The sequence below is a fragment of the Lissotriton vulgaris genome, chromosome 9 (genome assembly GCF_964263255.1).
Source record: "Lissotriton vulgaris chromosome 9, aLisVul1.2, whole genome shotgun sequence".
Classification (NCBI taxonomy): Eukaryota; Metazoa; Chordata; class Amphibia; order Caudata; family Salamandridae; genus Lissotriton; species Lissotriton vulgaris.
The window spans coordinates 986804058-986826834 of record NC_141697.1 but is presented as its reverse complement, the minus strand read 5'-3'; the positions used below and the strand labels follow the sequence as shown (position 1 = coordinate 986826834).

The 22777-nt window shown below is 47.0% G+C and overlaps 1 protein-coding gene across 1 annotated transcript in view; it reads right to left on the bottom strand.

Annotated features, from left to right (window-relative positions):
• The window catches only part of LOC147692680 (F-box only protein 27-like), a 294364-nt gene that overhangs the window by 13962 nt on the left and 257625 nt on the right, over nt 1–22777 (bottom strand). Inside the window, exons 7-8 of the mRNA XM_086938860.1 lie at nt 20516–20611; nt 389–527 (exon numbers count right to left, since the gene is read on the bottom strand). Of these exons, the coding sequence (XP_086794986.1) occupies nt 389–527; nt 20516–20611 (235 nt within the window). The remainder of the gene's footprint in view (nt 1–388; nt 528–20515; nt 20612–22777) is intronic.

Below are 22777 nucleotides of genomic sequence, written 5' to 3'. Positions count from 1 at the left end.
TCTGTAGTAAGATTTGATGTTTCCTAAGCCTGTTCAAATGTTGACAGCTCAGAAGCTAAAGACAACCCAGGATGTTGTTAAGCTGCAATCTAGGGTTACGTATGTAGGCACTGGGAACAGTTAATGTAGTTGGCTCTTCAAATGTTCAGGTTGGTCACTTGCAACTTCCTTAAACTACAAATGACTATATAGTGATATATCACAATACTTGGATTGCCCCTCATTCCACCCATCCGATGTACTAGATGGTACACAAACACCATCATTACCAACCTGTCATCAACTACCACAACCCTTAAAAGATCAGCTTTCCAGCTTGGTGACATTCAAAAGAACATTGCCCGCCTCAACCCCTGGTGAACCTTCTCCTGCCCAAAAGCAACACTACCTGGTGGTAGTTCTGGTTGTTCCACTGGGGTATAGGGTTAGGTTTCAAGTTATATTCGTCTATCACCCGTTCCCTGTCTGAGGCTAGCAACTTCACGGAGATCCGATACACACATCCACAATCCCAGCGTCCAGCGTACCTTTAAGAGACATAAAAAAAAAGGGTTGTGTGTTAGTCTAGTTTCATGGCAGGCACTAAAAATGTGGCCCCAGGACTGATAACACTGACCTCTAACAAAGAAAAGAGGAGCAGCAAAAATATAGCTGGGTTTGTAGGGAAGAGTGACCTTGGAGATAGTAGTAAAGCGAAAGATTCAGTTCTCTGGGGAGTCGTTTAATATGCAGAGAAAGACTCATCAGCAAGGTGGTTTTAGGCTGGTCTGTGGATGGAGAACAAACAATGCACAGTGAAGACAACAGACAGAGAGAGGTAAGCTGGTTTGTGGGAGAAAAATTGCCAGATGTTTGGAAGCGCAGCAAGGAGAAAGTTGACCAGTTCTGTGGCGAGAATAGAAGCAGTGTGACTAAAGAGAGAAATTTGAGTCTGTATGAATCAGACAGTACACTGTGTTACAGAGAACAGTATAGGAAAAGATGATAAAGTTACTTACCTTCAGTAAGAAGGTTCTTGACAGATACTCTATCTCCTGACTTATCACCGCTTGAACCTCCATAGGCACCAGACTAGATGGGTAAAATATAAATAGTTCTGCAATGGTGAGTGGCGCCACCATTCCAACTCAAAATCACTCCAGATGTGACCAGCTGATTTGGTCTGCCCTGCCATTTAAAGATCTTGCCAGGTGCTGTACAACCAAGAGATGCCCTAACGATTCAGTCATTTCTAAAAGGCGCAAAGCCTCTTGGCACAAGACCCACAATCCCACCCACCCTGTGTGTTACACTACCACATGACAATGGTGTTGTCCATGAGAAAATATACCTGCTCCCTCTTCATGGACAGGAGGAATGCTTCAATGCCAGGTGAATCGTCAGCAGTTCCTGCAAACTGATGACCATAGTCTTCTGATCTCAACCTTCATTGAAGTCCTCCCCAGAAACAATGCATCAGTCATTACCATTAGCTCTGCGTGTGGTATCAAGAGGAGTCCGCCATTGATCCAATTGCAGTTCAGCAGCCAATACTGTAGATCTCCTGTTTTCCCCAACATCACCTGGAAAGAATCTGAAAGAATCCCCTGATACTGGGCACACTGAGGTTTCAGGTCCTACTGCAGAGCCCGCATTTCTCAACTGGTGTAATCCACAAGCAGGATGCAGGAGGCCAAGAAGTCTCAGAGCCGCTCTAACTGAGATCCATGTCAAAGTTTGACAAATTGCGATCATAGCTCAAATGTCCTGGACTCGTTGAGGTCCAGGCTTGGAAGAGCACCATGTCCCGGATGGCTACAATGAAAGGGAGCCTCTGTGAGGGAGTCATTTGTAACTTTGGAACGTTGATGGAAAACACCAGTGATATTAACAGGTTCGCCATTGTCTGGAGGTGGTCCAAAACTGTCTGAGGCAGGATTGCCTTCAACAACAACAGTCATCTAGCTATGGGAAGACTGGTATTCCCAACCTCTGAAGGTGGGCAGTGACCACCACCGTCACTCTCGTGAACACATGAGGTGCACCGGGAAGGCCACAGAGAAGCACTGAGAACTGAAAATGCTTGTGGCATACAAGAAGCCAAACTTAACGTCTGTGGGATGGCAGTAGAGGAAATGGGCACCACCCAGTCTCCTGGACCCAGGGAAGACCGCACTTGGGCCAGGGTGAGCATTTTGTATTGTCCTTGTGCTTGAGGTTCAGAGGGCGAATTTGAGGATAAGACAGAGGCCTTTGTTCTTCTCCAGCATCAGGATGTAACAGGAATAACACCCAGTCCAAAACCTTGGTGCTTGTACCTTCTCTATAAGCTAACACAATACAGGGCAACTCAATATTCCCCAAGGAAATGGGTATAACTAATCATATAACAAAGATCCTTGAGGATGTATTACCAAAACATTTCTTATTTACAGTATCATCAGATCAGTGATCGAATAATCAATGTAACACAAAAAGGCAAACTCATTTTTCAATTATTTCATTTCATCAAAAATCTTCATTTGAAGTCCACAGTGTACATCGTCAGAATGTATACACACATTGATATATATATATATAGTTCATAAATGGCAACCAAAAATGCTGTTATCTTCTTCTCTATCTAGATCTTCTCTGTCTACAGCATTAACAGACACCCTTTGTATTCAACAGCGTCTCATTATTATCATCAGCAGATTCATCTAATGGATCCAATCTTATCTGGCGGTAACTCAGTACACATCAGTCATTCGGCCCAGCAAATACGAGAGAGAGCTGGGCCGGAAGCACAACAATGAATGCACAACTGAGACAATAGACCGGCACGGCAAGATGAGCCTCGAGCGGGGCCATCTGCCTTACAGTGTCATCCCCCTCATCATAAAGACACCCTCAAAGGAACACGTGTCTTCCGCAAGAGTTTGGGAATCCCAGGGTCACGAAGCGGACAGCGTCCGTTCGCTGGCTACTTGAGGGCAAGAAACAAAATGGATGCCGTATCTAAAATGGAACCCGTGGGTTCAGATGAAGAAACCCATGAAACAAACGAACGGTTTAGGCTAGCACAGCGCAAACGCGTACACCCACTAAACTCCTCATTTGCGGTTCATAGATACCAGACTCGACCGTATTCGGGCGAGTCGAAAACACCACTTACAATTGTCACGGAACCTCAATGCATATGGAGGCCTGCATTCGGAGTAAGGAGGCCTGCATTCGGAGTAAGGAAGATAAAAGATGCTATGGAGCAGAGGATGGATGACACTGATCTCACTGTGGGATAACAGGCTTTCATTAGGGATTGACATTTCCGACGGATCGATGAAAGTCTCTCGTCTGAAGGAAACACTCTTGGTTTGCCCTGTTCCCATCATGCACTGGGACAGGAACGGACTAATTTGCATATAGCCAGGTTCTGAAGCTGGGATGGTGCAGTGAGCTAAAAAACGGTGATGGATCAAGCCCTGATCTCTTGACTGGGTAGGAGTATTCTGCATCATTCAGAAACTCTGTCCATCACCTTTTCCAAAATTGGAAACACTCTTGCCTGCACTGTGTCGATGGTGGCCCCCAAGTATTCCAGAGTCTGAACTGGAGTGGAGACTGACTTGTTGTGGTTGATGTGAAGACCCAACCTTGTAGAGCATTGCATGTCCAGTTGTAATGCCGCTGGTTTTCTTGTGAAGTTGATGCCTTGATTAACCAATCGTCTAGATAGGGATTCAGTGTCTCCCGAGATGACCAGCAACTACTGCCATGCACTTCGAGAAAGTTCTGGGTGCCGACCTAAGGCCAAATGGAAGAACCTGGTATTGATAGTGGTCCTGCCCTACTACATACCTCAAGCGCTTGCAGTGTTTCTTTCGGATGGGTACATTAAAATAAGTGTATAGGATGCCTGTGGAACAGAGACAATCACCCTGGTGTAGTTGGGGTAGATCGGATTCAAAGCCAGCATCCAAAACTTCTTGCCAAATCCATTTGTTGGCTATTTAAGTCACGAAGGGTCTGAATTCGTTCTTGTCTTTTTTCTTCACCCAAAAATATCTGGAGTAGATGCTTGTACCCCGTTGATTGTGAGGGATGACCTCAAGATGCAGACTTCTTCCCGAAGCATGTGCAAATGACGGCTGGATGGATTTGGTGGTATGGTCGTGGGATGACTAGTGGATCTGAGACAATAGCCATTTTATACAATATTCACAACCCAGGCGCCTCTTGTGAATTTTTGGCCACATTGCCAGAAAGTGTGAGATGCTTCCTCCTATCGGAGTGGGTAATAGAAGAGGGGGGAAGGGAATATTCAAGGTTGGTGGTTTAGCCCCTTGGGGAGGCTATTGGGAAAAATACCTTCTAGATTGCCATCACTGTTGCTGCTGTTATGACCGCTGCTGTTGTGGCTGCTGGCAACTCTGTTACCAATGAGGGGCGTGAACCCTCTGAGGGTAAAACGGGCACTGCTAAGGTCTTTCTAGGCCGATAGCTTTAAGAATCTCCATTCCAGACTTAATGCTAGCCATCTCATTCTCTTCAGGCTGTGGAAGAGGGCAGACCCCAAAAAAGAAAGATTTAAAATCTTTTGTGATTCTGATTTAAGAGGTGTGAGGCGGAGCCAAGAATGCCGCCTTAAGGCAATCCCATAACAATATTCATGTGCCGCTGAAAAAAAGGACGAGTCTTCTGCGGCGCTGATGACTTGACTGGACACCATGAGGCCTATCTTAATGATCTCTAGGAGGTCTGTCCTTCTGTCCCTGGAAAGATCATCTGCAAAATGTTAGATACAGTCCCAGAGCGCTTGATCATATCTGCCCAAGAGGGCAGTAGTACTGGTCGCTTTCATGGTAGTTGCAGTGATGTTGCAAACCTTTACGACCCACAGAGTCCAATTTTTTGGTCTACTTATCAGGCAGAACTGAAGAAGCAGGGCTGGTAGCATGTTGCTACTTGACCGCAAGAATTACCACAGAGTCAGGGGGTGGATCCGATCGGAGGAAAAGAGGATCTTGCTCAGGAGGCTCATAATTTTTCTGTAGCCTTGAAGGAGCTGTTTTGGTTGAGACTGGGATCAGAAAGACTTCCACTGCTGGCTCCAAAAGACCTGGCACCTATGAAAGCAGAGGTCTTGAAGCTGACCACTGGTGTAGAGTCTCAAATAGAACGGATGTGGAAGGTGTGGGCACCTTTCACCAGAACCTCTTGGAAAGTGGTGATGTCATCGACCGGAGAGATGCTAGGAGGTGGAGAATCCAACAGTCGGCGAATATTGTAATGTTGATGCAGAAAAGAATGCTGGGCGCCTTGATCAATGTCTGGAGGTTGTACTATTCATGAATTGTGGTAGATGGCTGTGATAGCGACAGCACCTGGAAGAGAATGAATGCCTTGAATGGCACCTGTGATGGCATGACCGATGGTGCGTTCGGGAGCACGATCTAGGCATTGGTGGTGCTACAGGCAGAGGCATTGGCGCTGCAGAAATAAGCGCAGGAGAAGGATGAAGCAGAGGTGTTGTAAGTGGAGGAGGTGGTGGTGGAGGGACGGGAGTACTATCAGGGAAGAGGGGGGGGGGGGAGTAGGCACTCGAGTACTCAGAATCAGGTGACAAATAAAATTGCATCCTTTTTTCTTCTTTCCCTGTGTCTTCGACAATGACCACCATTGACGACTCCACATCGACCTTCTCCTTTATGATTATCTCCTGTCGCTGTCTGCACACTTTTGAGGACATTGGGGGACGCTTACTAAACTGACCTGCATTACTGATACTCACAGCCACTCCCGGTCTCCCTCCCGCCGCCGCAGCCTGAGACCTGCCGGCCGCCGAGAGGAGGGAGACTACATCTCCCAGGCTGCCCTGCTTCGCGGCTGAAGCCGCCACCGACACTTCCGCGCCCGGAGGCACTTTAAACGAACGACAGCCCCGGTGGAGCGGGCGCCGTCTGCACACTTTTGAGGACATTGTGGGATGCTTACTCAACTGACCTGCATTACTGATACTCACAGCCACTCCTGGTCTCCCTCCCGCCGCCGCTGCCTGAGACCTAGAGGCTGCTGAGAGGAGGGAGACAACATCTCCCAGGCTGCCCTGCTTCGCGGCGGAAGCTGCCACCGCCACTTCCGTGCTTTGCGGGATCGCGCGCCGGGCTAAGCCCAGGCCAAGGGCGGGCCTGTTTGAGCCCGTTCGAGGCCTGAGAGGCTGGGCTGGGCCACCCCCTTAACATCTGGACGGAGCGACAAACCGAGTAAGTGTATAGATTAAAAACTTACTTCGGTTATATCCATTTAGAGTGCTTTCATTTTATGTCATGGCTGAACGTTTTGTAAGAGCAAATACACGTGGAGGTTCTGTGTCCGGACCGTTAGATAATGTCATCATTAGAGCAGCATCAGTTTTAGCCCGTGAAATTGAGCTTACTGAACGCCGGCTTTCAACGGATCCATTATTCAACAAACGGTCTTCAATGGGCAAAATCGCTTCGTCTAATAGCCCAGAAAGACACATAGCTATTAATACAACCAACGATTTAGTTGCCATGGAATTAATTAGTGACATAGCGGACGATCTGACTAGCATCAGTACAAACGAAGCCATAAGCACTCAGACATTAAACGTCCAAAGTTCAGTTACAAACCTTTCTGAAGGAGTGTCAACCAGAGCACAATTACTGGCAGACAAAGGGGGCTCTACCCCCTCAGAGAATACAAGGCTTGGAGCAATACCAAAACAGAAGAAGGCAGGGGCAATGAAAAAGGGTAGGCAAGCCAAGAATTTATCAGTTGACAGAAACAATCCTACACTGGTCGCCAAACCCATTGCCGAGACACACATAGCTGGATCTGATTTAATTCCTGCAAATACGACAGCATGTTTTTCTTTGTCAATAGAGGAAAGTTTTTGGGCAAAACTGAGTGAGATCTTGACATTGTCTATTAGACCAATCAACGACAGATTAAAGCATATGGAGGAGCGTTTAAAAAAACTTGAGCAGCGGTCTTAAAGTAACCTTGAGATAAATAAAAAACCGAACTCAATAAATTTATCGGTGGGGGAGGAGCCAACCTGCGACCGTGATGGCCGCACTGTAGCTCGGCTCCGTCAACCTTCCCGCCTGAACCACAAATCCTGTACTTCATCCTGCCCCGAGGAGACACATTCGACAAACTATGGGAAGGTGAAAGGCTGCTTGCACTCACCGATTGTCCCGGGAGCTCCTGGGTGCCGCGGATCTTGAGCTATGCCCTTGTTTGCTCTGGAGCCTCCGTGGCGTGCAGGCCGGGGACTCGCCTGCGACGGTCGGCCGAAGCGGGGTATCGACGCCGACCCCCGGTGGAGGGGAGGGGTTGGCTGAAGAAGCCATTGAGCGATTTAACCGGTGGTGACTGACCGGGCCCGGTCTGGTGGCCCGGGGCCTCAGCTGCGGGGCGCGGCCTGCCTCGGACAGGGGTAGACCGTATGGGAGGCTTGTCCCCCCTTTGTTGTCCTGTCCGGCCATCTTGAAGCCCTTCGCTCGGAATCGGCGGGCGGCGCCCATGGTGGGGTGGCGCCGGCTGCCCCTTGCTTCTTGGAGGCCCATCTTTCTGCACCAAGATTGCCATTAGCGGGACCCGGCGAGACTCCGCGGGGCCTTGTTCGACGGCCCGGTCCGGGGTTGAGGAACGGAGCGCCCTTGTGGCACTGACAAAATGGCGGCCGGCGCCCTGGGTCTTGGACCTGTTGGGGGAGGCGACTCTGGTCTATCGAACTGCACGATGGCTGAAGATTGTGGGAATGAGCCCACGATTGGCGATGTCTTCGCTGCCCTGTGTTCCTGGCGTGCGACCATGGCCCTTGACGTAGCTGTGAAAGATAGCGGTCCTGCCGCCGGGCCTGTTGGGCCGCACCCCATACATGCGGCCCGACTGAGGGAGTGTGCTGACTTGCCTCTCCCGGCTGCTGCGAGGAATATTGCTGCCGCTCATCTGGGCGATCATATACCTGCTGCCTCGAGTCTCCAGGAGGTTTTGCTTGTGGCGGACGTGGGTGAGGGCCCCATGCTGGGGTCCGTCCAGGTCAGTCCAGCTGGGGTACCCGGCTGCTGTTTGACTCGAACTGCTTTGGTGGGGTCCCACGGTTGTTCCGTGGGGGACACTTCCCCCCCCTTTGGTCGGCGGGACTGCACCCACGCTGTTTGCTGCTCCTGACGTTGCTCTTCATCTGTTTGGTCCGCTGCCGCCATTGCTTGCATTGCTGCTCGAGATTGGGATCCCCTGTTTTGCACCCTTGGCCTATCTTGTTCCGATCCTATGTACACTTCATGCCTAACTGCTTGCTGTATTTCTCTTTATTGTGTGCTAAAGTAATGATCAGGAGTGGACAGGGGTGAGACAGACTTGCCTCGGTGGACTGCTAATTAATGTATGGAGACGAGGACTGCTCGCAGCTGTAACAGTATGACCGATTCCGCTTCATGTTCCTGATGTTTGAGTTTGTGGCGATCTCGTTTTGATGTGGGTTTTAAATGTATTCAGGCGGGGGAAGGGAGCTGGATGTTCGAATGCTTCTCTCCTCTCCCACTGGGGTTTTTTTTTCATCCCCCTTTCCTTCCTCTTTTTGTCTGTAGTGTTCTTTTCTTACTTTCTGATTCTTCTGTATTTCGGGTTCTACTTAGGGCGACAGGCACGCTGCCGGGGGGGTAGGCCGTAGCCTTCTGCAGGGGTGCAGGGTGGTGTGGGTGGGATGGGGTCTGTATATTGTTCTTTTTTCTTAGTTCTATGGCTCTTTTGTATCCCTTTATCGGGACGCTGTGTCCGCGCACGTACTCCATGGGGTGTTAGTTGACAGTGTAGGATAGGACTTCTTCGCTTCAATGATAATGATAGCACACTTACAAGTCTTACTCGCCTCGACCCCCACCGTGGGTCTCCAGTATTGTTTGCTTTGCTCGCCGTGGGGCGCGTTCTGCGGTGCTGCGTTCATTCTTTATTGTTTTTAATATTCCTTCCTTTTTTCTACCCTTTCTCTCCTTTTCCCTTTCTTTGGGTTAGTATAGTGGATGTTTATCTCTGCGTTGCTGCTCTGACTTCTTTGATTTGTACCAGCACATATTCAGGTGGTGACGGGTGGACGGTGGGCTGCGGTGGGAACTGATTAGAAACGGGGAGACTGTGTTTTGACTTTGCCAATTGTTGCTATTATTTCCGATTCTCACTGCTCCTTTGTACTGATGCTTCACCAACTGCCCGCCATAGGAATTCAGATGTTAACAGTTGCAACTGGTCCTGCTATACTTCCTACTATAATATAAAATTAACCTCCTCTTATCCTGCTCCTGGCGGTTATACGGGGCCTTTTAATGCTGTCTGATTGTTCATGTACTGCTGAGAAACTGCTGGAGAATTTCAATACTGACTTACTGCGTCCATAATGTGTCGTGGCCGGCCTGATTGGTTGTAGGCCCGTATTTGTACGCTTCTGCTTGCACAATAAAGGTTTACAAAAATTAAAAAGAAAAAAAAAAATTATCGGTGATAAAGGAGAGATCTGTTGCTCCCAAAGACTTAAGAAAATCAAAGACCACTCCGACAATACCCAATCCCCCAGGTTGTATTTTGACAGCAAGCTCACCACAAACGAGGATGGAAAGTGCCCAGAGCACAATGACTGTTGAAAACACACCTTTGATAAAAAAACTCTAGGCATATGACGGGCGGGGGACATTTGAAAGTTACACCTAAGCACGGAATTTGTACTGGTATAGCCGAAGTAGAACACTGCTTATTACCAGTTATAGACTTAGCCCCAGAATCCAAGCCTTATGTCGTTGTTTTGACAGGAGTTCCAGAATTGGGGCAGGGTAATACAGAGTCCTTTATCAAATTAAAAAATAAGACAACATACTGGCTCAATACCAATAGGCCTTTACCCTCACACACCTGTAGCAAGATTTTGTTTGTTCGGAGGGTTAGCTGGGTGGGGAGAAGCAGGAAAAATATTCAGGGAGACTGCATCATTATAAACTTTGGAGACAGGCAAGCCAACAGATACATATGTGATGAGTGGCACCATACGTCAGGTACCAGGATCCAGCCGTATGACCCAACATATTTTTTATAGCCGAGTAACTGGTGCACCTAACTATTCTGTTCAGGGAACCTACCGGGCGGAGAACCTAGGCATTAGATACCCCTTACACCAAAAAGTTTGTGATGACCGAGCCCAGGTAATGGGCTTTCCAACTAGTAACAGATACAGTACACTTGAAATGGTGGACTGACTGCCCATAAACACGTACTTCTAATAAGTTTGGTATAATGGGAACCGAGAATAATGACAAGACCCCCGTGAGTCATATCTCTGATAACAGCACTCAAAATATTAGCATCAGGGATGGGTTGGAAATGTCATTTGTAGATCTAAAGATTGCAGAGACAGGAAATGAAGGAATTCTTGCTGATACTACCATGCGGACAATGGATAGACCACTTAATAAAAACATAGAAATGACAGAAAGCATAAATCTCATGTCATGGAACATAGCAGGGCTATCGTTCAAGATTGATGACAGACTGCCTAACCCTTTTCTTAAAACATACAATCATATGTTTGCAGGAAACCTGGGTACTGGACCCAATTCACATAAATGGTTTCCGTACATTTCATACACCAGCAATCCAGACTACAATGGGCAGGAATAAGGGGGGTCTGTGCACTTCTATATCAAACCTCCTAGATGCCATAACCGTAAAATCCGAACCAATGTCTGAATATTATCAGATATTGTCATTGACTGATGGTAGAAAACAAAAAAATCGCCCTGGTAAACTTTTATAAAAACATCCCTAAACTAGAGACTTCAAGGATCCTAGAGGATATATTTCAAACCCTCAATCAATCAATCAAGAAATTTGTATAGCGCGCTACTCACCCGCAGGGTCTCAAGGTGCTTGGGGGAGGGGGGTCGGCTACTGCTCAACAGCCAGGTCTTGAGTTGCTTCCTGAAGGAGAGGTGGTCTTGGGTCAGACGGAGGTGGATGGGGAGGGAGTTCCTAGTCTTGGCTGCCAGGTAGGAGAAAGATCTTCCTCCCATGGTGGCTCTTTGGATGCGTGGAACGGCGACGAGGGCGTGGCTGGTCGATCGTAGCTGGCGGGTGGGAGTGTAGAAGGTCAGGCGGTTGTTGAGGTACCTGGGGCCCAGGTCGTGGAGGGCCTTGTGTGCGTGGGTGGGGAGTCGGAACTTGATTCTCTTGCTGACGGGGAGCCAGTGCAGGTCTCTCAGGTGTCCGGAGATGTGGCTGTGTCGGGGGATGTCCAGGATGAGTCATGCGGAGGCGTTCTGGATGCATTGGAGTCTTTTCTGTAGTTTGGCTGTGGTTCTGGTGTAGAGGGAGTTTCCATAGTCCAGTCGGCTGGTGACAAGTGCCTGGGTGACCCTCTTCCTGGTTTCGGTGGGGATCCATCGGAAGATCTTTTGGAGCATGCATAGGATGTTGAAACATGATGATGAGACAGCGTTGACTTGTCTGGTCATCGAGAGGGAGGAGTCCAGGATGAAGCCCAGGTTGCGTGCGTGGTCCGTTGGTTTGGGTGCGCTGCCCAGGGCAGGGGGCCACCAGGAGTCGTCCCAGGCAGAGGGTGATGATCCAAGGATGAGGACCTCCGTCTTGTCTGAGTTCAGTTTCAGGTGGCTGTTCATCATCCACTCGGCTACGTCTTTTATCCCTTCGTGTAGGTTGGTTCTGGCGGTGGCTGGGTCGTTGGTGAGGGAGAGGATCAGCTGGGTGTGGTCGGCATAGGAGATGATGTTGAGGTTGTGTTGGCGTGCGATGGCTGCGAGGGGGCTCATGTAGACGATGAAGAGGGTGGGGCTAAGTGATGATGCTTGTGGTACGCCGCAGATGACTTCGGTGGCCTCGGATCTGAACGGGGGGAGGCGGACTCTCTGGGTTCTTCCGGCGAGGAATGAGGTGATCAACTCTAGTGCCTTCTCTTGGATTCCGATGTTGCTGAGGCGCTGCACTAGGGTGCGGTGGCAGACAGTATCAAACGCAGCGGAGAGGTCCAGGAGGATGATGGCCGCTGTTTCCCCGTTGACGAGCAGGGCTCGGATGTCGTCAGTGGCTGCGATGAGGGCGGTCTCGGTGCTGTGGTTGGCTTGGAAGCCAGACTGCGAGTGGTCGAGGGATCCGTTCATCTCGAGGAAGGCGGCAAGCTGTCTGTTGACGGTCTTCTCGATGACTTTGGCAGGAAAAGGTAGGAGCGAGATGGGGCGGTAGTTCTTGAGGTCGGTGGGGTCTGCAGATGGTTTCTTCAGGAGGGCGCTGAGTTCGGCATGCTTCCAGCTCTCCGGGAAGGTGGCGGTGTTGAAGGAGCAGTTGATGATGTCCCGGAGTTGGGGTGCGATGACGGAGTCGGCCTTGTTGAAGACGTGGTGGGGGCATGGGTCGGTTGGTGATCCGGAGTGGATGGTGTTCATCGTGTGGATGATGTCTTCGGTGCTGACCGGGGTCCAAGCGCGGAGGGTGGTGGTGGGGGGCGTTGGTTCGGTGGTTGGGTGCGTGGTCTGTGCGCCGAAGCTGTTGTGTATGTCAGCGATCTTGCTGTGGAAGAACGAGGCGAGGAAGCCGCAGAGGTCTTGTGAGGGAGTGATGTCGTTGTTTCCGGCGCTGGGTTTGGAGAGCTCTTTGACGATGCTGAAGAGTTCCTTGCTGTTGTGTGCGTTGTTGTCTAGTCGTTCCTTGAATGCGGTCTTCTTGGTGGTGTGGATCAGCTGGTGGTGTATGCGGGAGGAGTGCTTGAGGGCGGTCATGTTGTCTGTAGTTGGGTCTTTGCGCCAGGCTTTCACAAGGGTACGGCAGTTCTTCTTTTAGTTCTTGAGATCGTCGTTGAACCAGGAGGCTTTCTTGCTGCCGGGCCTGCTGGGATGGTTTTTCAGAGGTGCGAGGTCGACAGCGCAGATGGTGATCCACTGTGTGAGGTTGTTGGCTGCTTGGTTGGGGTCCGTTGAGCTGGCGGGAGGGTTCTGGCTCAGTGATGTGGTGAGCTGGTCGGTGGTGATCTTGTTGCAGCTCCTGCGGGGAACCTGTTGCAGGTGGTGGTGAGTCGTGGTCCTTCTGAAGCTGAAGTGGACGCAGCTGTGGTCTGTCCAGTGGAGTCTGGTGGAGTGGCTGTAGGAGATGTACTTGCTGGAGGAGAAGACTGGGTCAAGCGTGTGTCCGGCGTAGTGGGGGGGGGGGGGTGTTCACCAGTTGCTTGAGTCAGAGGTTGGCTAGGTTGGCCAGCAGGGTGGTGGTGTTGCTGTCGTTGTTGTTCTCCAGGTGGAAGTTGAGGTCCCTAGGAGGATGTAGTTAGTCGGCGGCTGTGAGGGTGTCGTCGGAGTTGGTCGTGATGCGGATGGTGTTTTTGTGGACGATGGCGATGCCTCCTCCTGTCTGGTTGACGCGGTCCCTCCGGGTGATCTTGTATCCGTCCGGGAGGGCGATGGCGATGTCGGGCGCTGCGGAGGCGCTGCGGAGGCGTTCATCCATGTTTCCGTGAGGAAGGCGACGTCTGGAGATGTGGTGTCGAGCAGGTTCCAGAGTTACATGGCGTGTCTGTGGACAAAGCGGGTGTTGAGCAGGATGCACTTCAGGTGGTTGCTGCTAGTGCTCGGCTTGGCGGGTGCGGTACAGGTCCGGATGCAGGAGAAATTGCAGGATTGGAAGGTGAAGGGTCCGTAGGTGCGTCTTGGGGTGGCTCGGTAGCAACCGGGGATCCAGCCGGTGTTGTGTGCGTTGAGGGTGGCGGCGTCGTAAGTCCGGCGGGTGGGCTGGCGTCTGCGGGGGCCAGGGGTTCTGGTGCTGGGCGCAGACGGGCTTACCTTCGGCGCACAATTGGCACGCCCTCTGCGCGTGGATGCTGCGTATGGACTCTGACATAAATGGAGAGTGGGGGGGCGGAGGGAGGAGCAGCTGGGAGGTGGGAGCGGGCTGGCGAATGGGAGAGGGGAGAGGGACCAGATGGAGAGGGGGCGGGGCCGCGGGGGAGCAGCGGCAGGGAGCGGGCTGGAGTAGCGTGGAACGGCGGCAGAAGCGCTAGAGGGCTGAATACAAACAAAGGCAGGGGGCTAAAAAACAGCGGACAATCAGGGCCACAGCACAAGTACAGAGACACTAGCCAGGGGGCTAAACACAGTGGACAAGAAACGGGGGCACAGCACAAGTACAAGGACAGCAGAAGTCCCAACAATGATCAGGGGTACAGCGGGCAAAAAACGGGGGCACAGCAGAAGTACAAGGACAGCAGAAATACAAACACAGTCAGGGCCACAGCGAAAACAAGGTGGCAAACGAACAGGCGGTGGCGGCAGGGGGACCAGGTGACCTCGGGAGGGGCCACGCGGCGGTTTGAGCGACCGGCACTGACGAGGTCAGGCTAGGTCACAGCATTGTTGAAGTGGATCAGATAGGCAATATATGCGTCATATTGGTGGGGGATTTTAATTCCTCCTTATGTCCACAAAGCCATTTGAACATCTGTGGCCTGGTTTCTAACAGAAAGGATGGCAGCGCACATTTTTCCCATACTATTTCGGGCAATTATTTTAACAATATAATTTTTGAATTAGACCTGGGGTTCATAAATGAATTATGCTCCACACCGGTCCCTTTTAAGCCAACTTTTATTGGGAGGGGCTGTCAATCCATTATAGACTATGCCCTTACATCAATGCGGCATTCCAGCCGTATTCTTAATTATAGTCTAAGTGAAGTAGCCATGAGTGACCATCACCCATGTAGTCTATCCCTCCTCTTTGCAGAGGCACGGGGCAAAACAAACACCCTGATTGAGAATTTGTATAGCTATAAATTAACTCTGGCAAAGAAAAATGGCTATTCCTTGAAATGGAACAAAATAGAACCAGCAGCCTTTTTTACAAACCTTATTAATAATATGCACAGTGAGTTCGCGACTTGTCTTTCTGTGGATAAAGAAGACTCAAATCTGTGAGGCCTTTCTTAAAATCACAGAAGAAATTCAAAACTTCTTACTAGGCCGCAAATATCTGACAAGAGTATAGAAAAAAGATGGTTTAACACCGAGTGCAGTAAAACGCACGCGCACCTAATGTTAACCCTAAAAAGCTCTCCACGAAATCAAATAGCTATAAGATCTGCTAGAACTGCCTATTACCAGGCAGTAAAAAAACGCAAGGGAGAGCTGAAACAAGAAGCCTGGCAGGCATGAAGTAAAGCCTGCTTGACAAAAGACAATACTGGATTCTGGAAGGCTGTGAATGCACCCTTCTTCACAGATAAAGCTTCAAATACTGTTGAAGTAGCAATTACAGAGAACACATGGGTAACTCATTTCAGTGAGCTGTATAAGAAAAATATCTTAAACGAGATCGAGAGCAGTGAGCGAACACCTGGCGCTCAGGATACGGTTCAAAAAACCTTCCCGTTAAATGTCCAATTCACTCTATTAGAGGTACAACAGGCCATTAATAACAGTGCCGCTGGGAAAGCCCCGGGACCTGACGGGGTATCAATAGATGTTTATAAATTTAACTTAGAACTATGGGCCCCACTTCTAACAAACGTCTTAAACAGCTGCAATAATAATGGGTTTTTTATCACCTGGCAAGAGGCCATTGTCATTCCGATTTTTAAAAAAGGCGACCGTGGTGATCCAAAATGTTATAGACCTATATCCTTATTGGATTCACTAATGAAGGTCGCGGGGAGAGTCATACTTAGCAGACTGCAATCATGGGTGGAAGATCAAGATGCCCTCTCACAATTTCAATACAGATTCAGGGATGGACTTGGAACTATAGAACAAGGCTTGAACTTAGAACTGAATATTTCTAAGTATACTATGGCCAAAAAGGAAAACTTATTTTTATGTTTTGTAGACCTAAGTTCGGCCTTCGACTGTCTGAACCATGAAAAACTGTGGTCCATGTTAACTCAACTATGAGTCGAACCCAAACTGCTAGTCTTCATAAAGGAATTATACAAGGGAGCTGGGGCTAGGGTGAGGTACGGAATAAAGGGTGAATGTACCGCCAAATTTGACATCCAAAAGGGGGTTAGGCAGGGATGCATACTAGCACCCTTCTTATTTAATCTTTATATAAATAGCGTAGCATCCCACCTCACGGAAGATTAATATGACTATCCCAGGATTAAGAACTCCCCGGTACCAATACTTTTATATGCAGACGATGCAGTTATTATGGCCAGAACACAAATGGGCCTACAAAGAGCTGTGAATAAATTCTCCAAGTACATGTGTGATAGAAGTTTTAAGATAAATATAAGTAGGACCGTCAGCATGTGCTGCACTACAAGGAAGACCCCTAAATGCAAGACCTTTCTCTCAGGCTCCAAACTAGCCACGACAGACATTCTCTTATTTGGGAATCAATTTTAACAAAAAGGGGACTTGGAATATGATATTTTGCAGATCAATTGGGGCAGTTTGACGCTTTGCCAATAAACTGGGAGGCAGCCCGATTCCAGTACTCATGGACATATTTAAAGCGAAATGTGTGTCCATTGGGACATATGGCGCAGGCCTTTGGGGAATAACCGATCCTAACATAATACAGCTCGGAGAAAATAAATGTCTTCGCTATTTATTAGCTGTCCCCCGCAACACCTCAACGTTCGTGTGCCATCAAGAACTTGGCATACATTACATCTCAGACCTAATCAAAGTTGACCCCATTTTACTGTGGCACAAAGTATGGTCAACCGTAGAGGCAGGTCTGAACAGGGACGTAATACTGTATTGTTTAAACCTAGAGTGGATTAACAGGATTCCCTGGATTAGTTATGTTAAGGGTTTCTTGACTGACATTGGGCACTCAGAATATTTTGACTCCCCGGAATGCTTAGTGTCAGTTTCTAGGAAGAAACTTAAGCATACATGCCTGCATTTTCTTGAGAGTAAACGCTGGCTGACCGAGAAAAGTAAAACATTGGTTATGGAGAATCATTTGATTCTCCAAGGGCAGGGCATACAGCATTATTTGATTACGGTGCAAAGCTGTTATGCACGTATGTTACCGACAAGATTCAGGGGGGGGGGGGGGGGCACCTTCTTCAGACTGATCATTCTCGGAGCAAAACTGTTGGTCTAAAGACATGGTTCTATGTCCCTGTGACAATGCGTCAAAACAGTCCATTTTACATTGCACACTCTTCTGCAAATTTTACACTCTGCCAAGAAAAAGAATTTTGATTCCACTGAAATAACTATGCACCTTGTCTCATCGTTCTTAAAGTCTGTAATTAAATCTAGGAATACTATGAATTAACTGTACTTAATCATGTAAATATCATTCTGACTCTTCCTTTTTAGATGATCTTTTAATTTTTTTTATATAATCTTACTGTGCTTTTATGACTGTTCTTTTATCAAAATCGAATAAAGCTGTTTTTGACTTTGACTTTGATTATCTCCTCTGTCTCAATGTCAAACTGCGCCTAGGCGTCGATAGATTACCCCAACTCGATGTTGATTTTACAGAGCGCTTTGACGGCACACGGTTCTACCTTGCCTCAACGTCAATCTGCATCTTTTTTTCAATGGCGAACCAGGCTTGGACAGCGAATAGGATGGTACAATACCTGGTCTCGATGACGACTCCCTCAACATCGACCGGTATGGATGTCATTTTCAGGCTGACACTCTTCTTAGGCCTTCCACTTTCCTTAGAGGCAGATGTAAGAGCCATGGTAGAGGTATGACCCTCTCTTCGCTCTGAGGTACCATCTTGAGACTGAACTTGCTGTATGCCTCGTTTTGCCTTGCCATGAAGGCAAATCTTCTCTCGATCCCTCACGGTGCGATGTGAAAATGTCCTGCACTGTTGGCACTGCTCTGGAACATGTGTCGATGGAAGGCGGAGTATACAGATGCTGTGAGAGTCTGACTTGGCCTTCTTCCGCCCACAAGCAGGGCACTTATCAAACAGAGATGGCATAATAAATGACAAAATGCCTCAAAATTGTCAGAAAAGGCTTTAACAGTGAGAGGATGATGAGAGACGTCCATGAAAGAATACAAAAATCCACATGTGAATTTTGAAGAAAAAACGTTTAAAAGGCAGAGCTCAATGCTCCAGTATCCTGTCAACAGTTACAAGAAAAAGAGAACTGAGGCAACTGCCACCTGCTGAGCATGATGGGATACCGGGGTCTTTGGGTCCTTAAAGGCACAGTCACTATTTTAAACTCACACAATAGCAGCCTATGGGGTTACACAGTTCTACTATCCATCTCTTATTTTATTTACAGAAAGGGGTTTTTGGGAGGGATTTGAGCTGAATTGTAAAATATTTTCCTCAAATTGCACATTTAATTGGGTACTTTAACCCTTTTCTAAGTACAACCTGAAGACCTTTCTCCACTGTAGCCTGTTTTCTAGGATGTATAGTAAGTTCTTTCTTATGTGTTCTGCAGGCCTTCCAGAAGAAAGGGGAACATCTGCACTTAAGAAGATATACTATGAAGAAGTGCTCCGGGATTCCCGCACGTGGGCGGAACTATTCCTATGCTTATGACTTTAATGGAGAAGCCCCAAGACAGAAATGCCAGTTATCTGGCAAGGACACTAAGAGACCTCCAGTGTAAATATGACTGCTAGGTTATGCACGGCCAGAACAATAAGAGCTCAGTTCAGACCTTGAACGTTCTCAGTGAACTATGTCCACTGCCCCAGATCCTTGAATACAGGATCCTGGGCAGTCTCATTCAGCGTACATTAAGACATTGTGAAATGGCCTACGCTACCCTGAACCTGGGTGGAATTTCGTTTCAATATAACTTGTGTTATTGGCTACATGGCTGAATGAAAAATGTAAGCCTAATTCTCATGCACCTGGCAGAAATATTAAAACTAATATATCATGTGTAGCATCTCCGTCCTATTGACTGTTTACTGCAATCAAAACCCTTAGAACAAAAAGTTCAAATAGACTGCAGAGGACACGCAAACCCTTTCCAGAAGGATAACATAGAAGAGACTGTACAATGCAATTTGTGGCGTAGCGCCTTAATAGGCAAATGCTACGACTCTGCTTAGAGTTGCAAGTCTACCTAGAATTTGCTAGGAGCGTCTGGATTTTAGTGCTGTTCGTTACTTTATTGGCACAATTATTCCTACTCTCAAATACTTCGCTTTGTTGGAAAGTAACTATTGACTGGAAATATGAGAGTGCTTATACTTCTATCAAAGTATCCGAGTTTCCGCCTACTAACTCCTGGAGTAAGACATGATCTTCAGTCATTGCTACCCATTGGACAGTCACATAGAAGGAACATGGTTATCCGTTGGAGTCCAACAGTTCTTGACACCATTTAACAGCAGTGGTAAATGAGGGCACTCATCATGGATATTGCAACGGCATTCAGAGAAAGCACCTCAGGCCAATGATCAGTGAAGTCTATGAAATATAGGTAACTATGTGTGGGATGGTTGCAAGAGGGGCAAGGTCTATTTATGGATGCCACGTCCTGCAAACTTAAATCTACCAAATGTAATTGTGCAGATGTGGCTCAGAAAAACTGTTTGTTCTGCATCCTTTAAACGTTTACTGACACCACTGTTCAGTTTTACATAATTTCAGCATCTCATTCAATTTTAAAGTCCCCTTTTATTCCATTCAATTGCACTGAAGACCATGTGGTGGATCAACAATGAATAAAAACATTTAATCACCATAACGTAGAGAATACAGCTGGGAGAGAGAGAGGAATGGAGTCTATAGGTATGAACAGATTAGCAGTTGGACAAGGAAAGGGCAGCATTAGGTGTGCATGCAGAAAACAAGATGCGCAGTTAGGGGAAACCAGAAAACAAGAGGTAATACCTACTAACAAGCAAGGGGAGCAACTGCATGAAGCACCCTACTTAGAACAAGGGGAGCATCTGCATGACGCACAGTGGCAAATAGAGTAGGCATTTCCCACATTACAGGGGCAGCAGTCTAACTGGAGGGTAAAAGTTGGGATGTGCAAAACTATTTCTATGAGCTTCACATAATTTTCACATAGTTACACATATACCACTAAATTTCACCAGCATCACAAGTAACATTTTTCTATCAAACGAGATTCTAGCAGGGGATTAGTTTGAGAAGAACATTTCTTATCTGAGGAGAAATGTCTCTCTAAAAGACATTTTATACTCAAACCAGGTTAATATGTGCACAAATCATGTGAGATTTTTCATTAACTCAAATGGTGAAACTTTTACACTTTTGCCTAAAAAGAATGTTTGTGAAATGCACCACTATACGTAAGGATAGTAACAATTTAACACGTCTACATAAAGGAGAAGAGGTCGGGAGGCCTGAAGTGAGAGTATAAGAATATTAATTTTAATAGATGACGAAGCAAGCGGAGACAGCACAATCAACAGGTATCTCAAGTACAGATGCCAGGCCTGAAGGGAGGGAAGAGCAACAGCTGGACGAGAAGTCTCTAATATTCAGTTTAATTATTGTATATGAAAACATGGCAAGTAAATCAAATGTAAGGAAGATGAAGGCTGCAAGAGACTCACCAATCAGAGATGCAGATTTCCGGCTTGTGATTATCAAGAAGCTCCTTCCACAATCCTTCTTGCAGCAGGTCAATGATTTGCCACTTCTCACACCAGCTTAAAGAGAAGCACAGGATTTAACTTTAGAGCCTGTATCATCTCATCTTTCTTAATCACTCTCACAACAGCCTCAATAACCTTAAACACAACCACCTCAGCCTGACTAAACAACCCCCTCCTGCCAGAGTGCGATTTGCAATACAGTCTAATTAAAACAGATGGAAATGGCAATTTATTTTATTTATTTATTTTGAAAGTTTTATATAGCGCGAACAGGATCTTTGCAGATATCAGAGCGCTTTACACGGCTGGGAATGCCAGCAAGAGAGTGGGGTTACACATAAGTAGTACAGCACACCAATAATACAAATATAACAGTTAAATGTGTGCATAGATAGTCAGTAGCATCAATAATACAGGTGAGATACATATTCAAAGAGTTCGAACAGCGAGTTAAATGTGTGCGTAGATAGTTAGCAGCGACAATAATTCAGGTGAAATACATAGTCATAGAGTTCGAACAGCGAGTTAAATGTGTGCGTAGATAGTTAGCAGCGACAATAATTCAGGTGAAATACATAGTCATAGAGTTCGAACAGCGAGTTAAATGTGTGCGTAGATAGTTAGCAGCGACAATAATTCAGGTGAAATACATAGTCATAGAGTTCGAACAAAGTAATACAGGTCGGAGTAGGGTCTTTCCAAATCCACGCTAATAGGTCAAGTGTATTTGGCCATAAAAATAGCTTTTACTTCTTTCTTAAAAAGTGTGATTCTTTCTTATTAATATACATTAGAAATGTGCCAAACAAGATGACTCTGACGTAAAACATCACATCAACATTCCTTGTGTTCGAATCTATAAATATGAAACTCCAGAAATAAAAAAGACATAACAAGGTTAAACAAAAGAATCAGTTAATAGGTTCCTCTTCAAGTCTTTTTAGGCACTGTCTTCACTCCTTCCGTGACCTAGTAATGACAGCAGTATGGCATTCCTAAGCCTCCTATAGGATCACTAGTTCAACACGAACTGTAGTGACAGTAGAATCATTTCTACACTACATCCCTCTTTTACAGAGGTAAGCCACGATTTAAAGAGCCTCTGAAATATGCGGCAGAATAAGAACTGTATCATCGTTTCCTGGGCGATATTACCAGAACAGTGGCGGAGCAATGCAATAAGTTTAGATAATATATAAACTTTTACCATTAGGGATTACAGATTACAGATTGAGTAATCCTAGCCCCTGCTTTTTTGTTTGTTTTTTATAAAATATCTGCAGCTTGGGTGCTACCGTGGTTTTATAGATCATTCTGTTGCAAGAACTTGATTTAGGAGCATCTTTCCCCTAGCAAGATCTGTATTGCAAAAATTACGAGGGGGCAGGGTTACTATCCTGGTTACTCACAGCAGCCAGTGATGTCTCAGTGGGGCATTGCTGTGGGATGGAGGGTTGAGTCTGAACAATATTTTAACATTTTCTTTGAAATAAATAGCTATGTTAGTTTTCTCAAAGCCATACAATTCAGCAACCGACATGGATATGGCTATGCCTCAGATTAACAGGACTCTCATGACTCCTTGACAATAACTACAACTGAACATTAGGAATCTGACCTCTACTTGTGGCCGTTTCTCACCAACTCCTACAATATTCTGCATCCAAGACTCAGCTTCGGCATATTTAAAGTCTAGAATGTTTGAGGCTGATACAAGCTCTAGAAGCGAGGCAGCATTTTCCTCCTAGGTCACGGTCTTTGTTTTTAGGTTTGTTTGACGGTTTTTGGATGAACAGTATTCTCTCAGGTAAGCAGAATCTACTTCAAGGGTGGTTCGTGCCATGCAGGCCTGGGTTATCCTTTAAAAGAAACACTCATATTTCCACTAAGCCAGCAACTGAACATCCTCCACTGTCCCCAGATGCTTCTAGAGCAGTAATCTATAGGTTAAAAATAAAAGGTATTAAACACAACCCTGCCAAATACAAGAGAGTCTTGAATTAGCGGCCACGAAAAGAGAAACACAAATTTGCCTAGATGGCAATGTAAATAGTGCACAATGCCTCCACAATGGGTACATTGACCCCAGCCCTCCCCCCCCCCCCCAATATCTTTCGGAGAGGTCCATGAGGTCACGCTAAATCAAACTATAAACATGGTAATCTAACAAAGCCAAGTTCAATGATGATTTCGTCAGTATTTGTTCAGCAAAGGTCACAT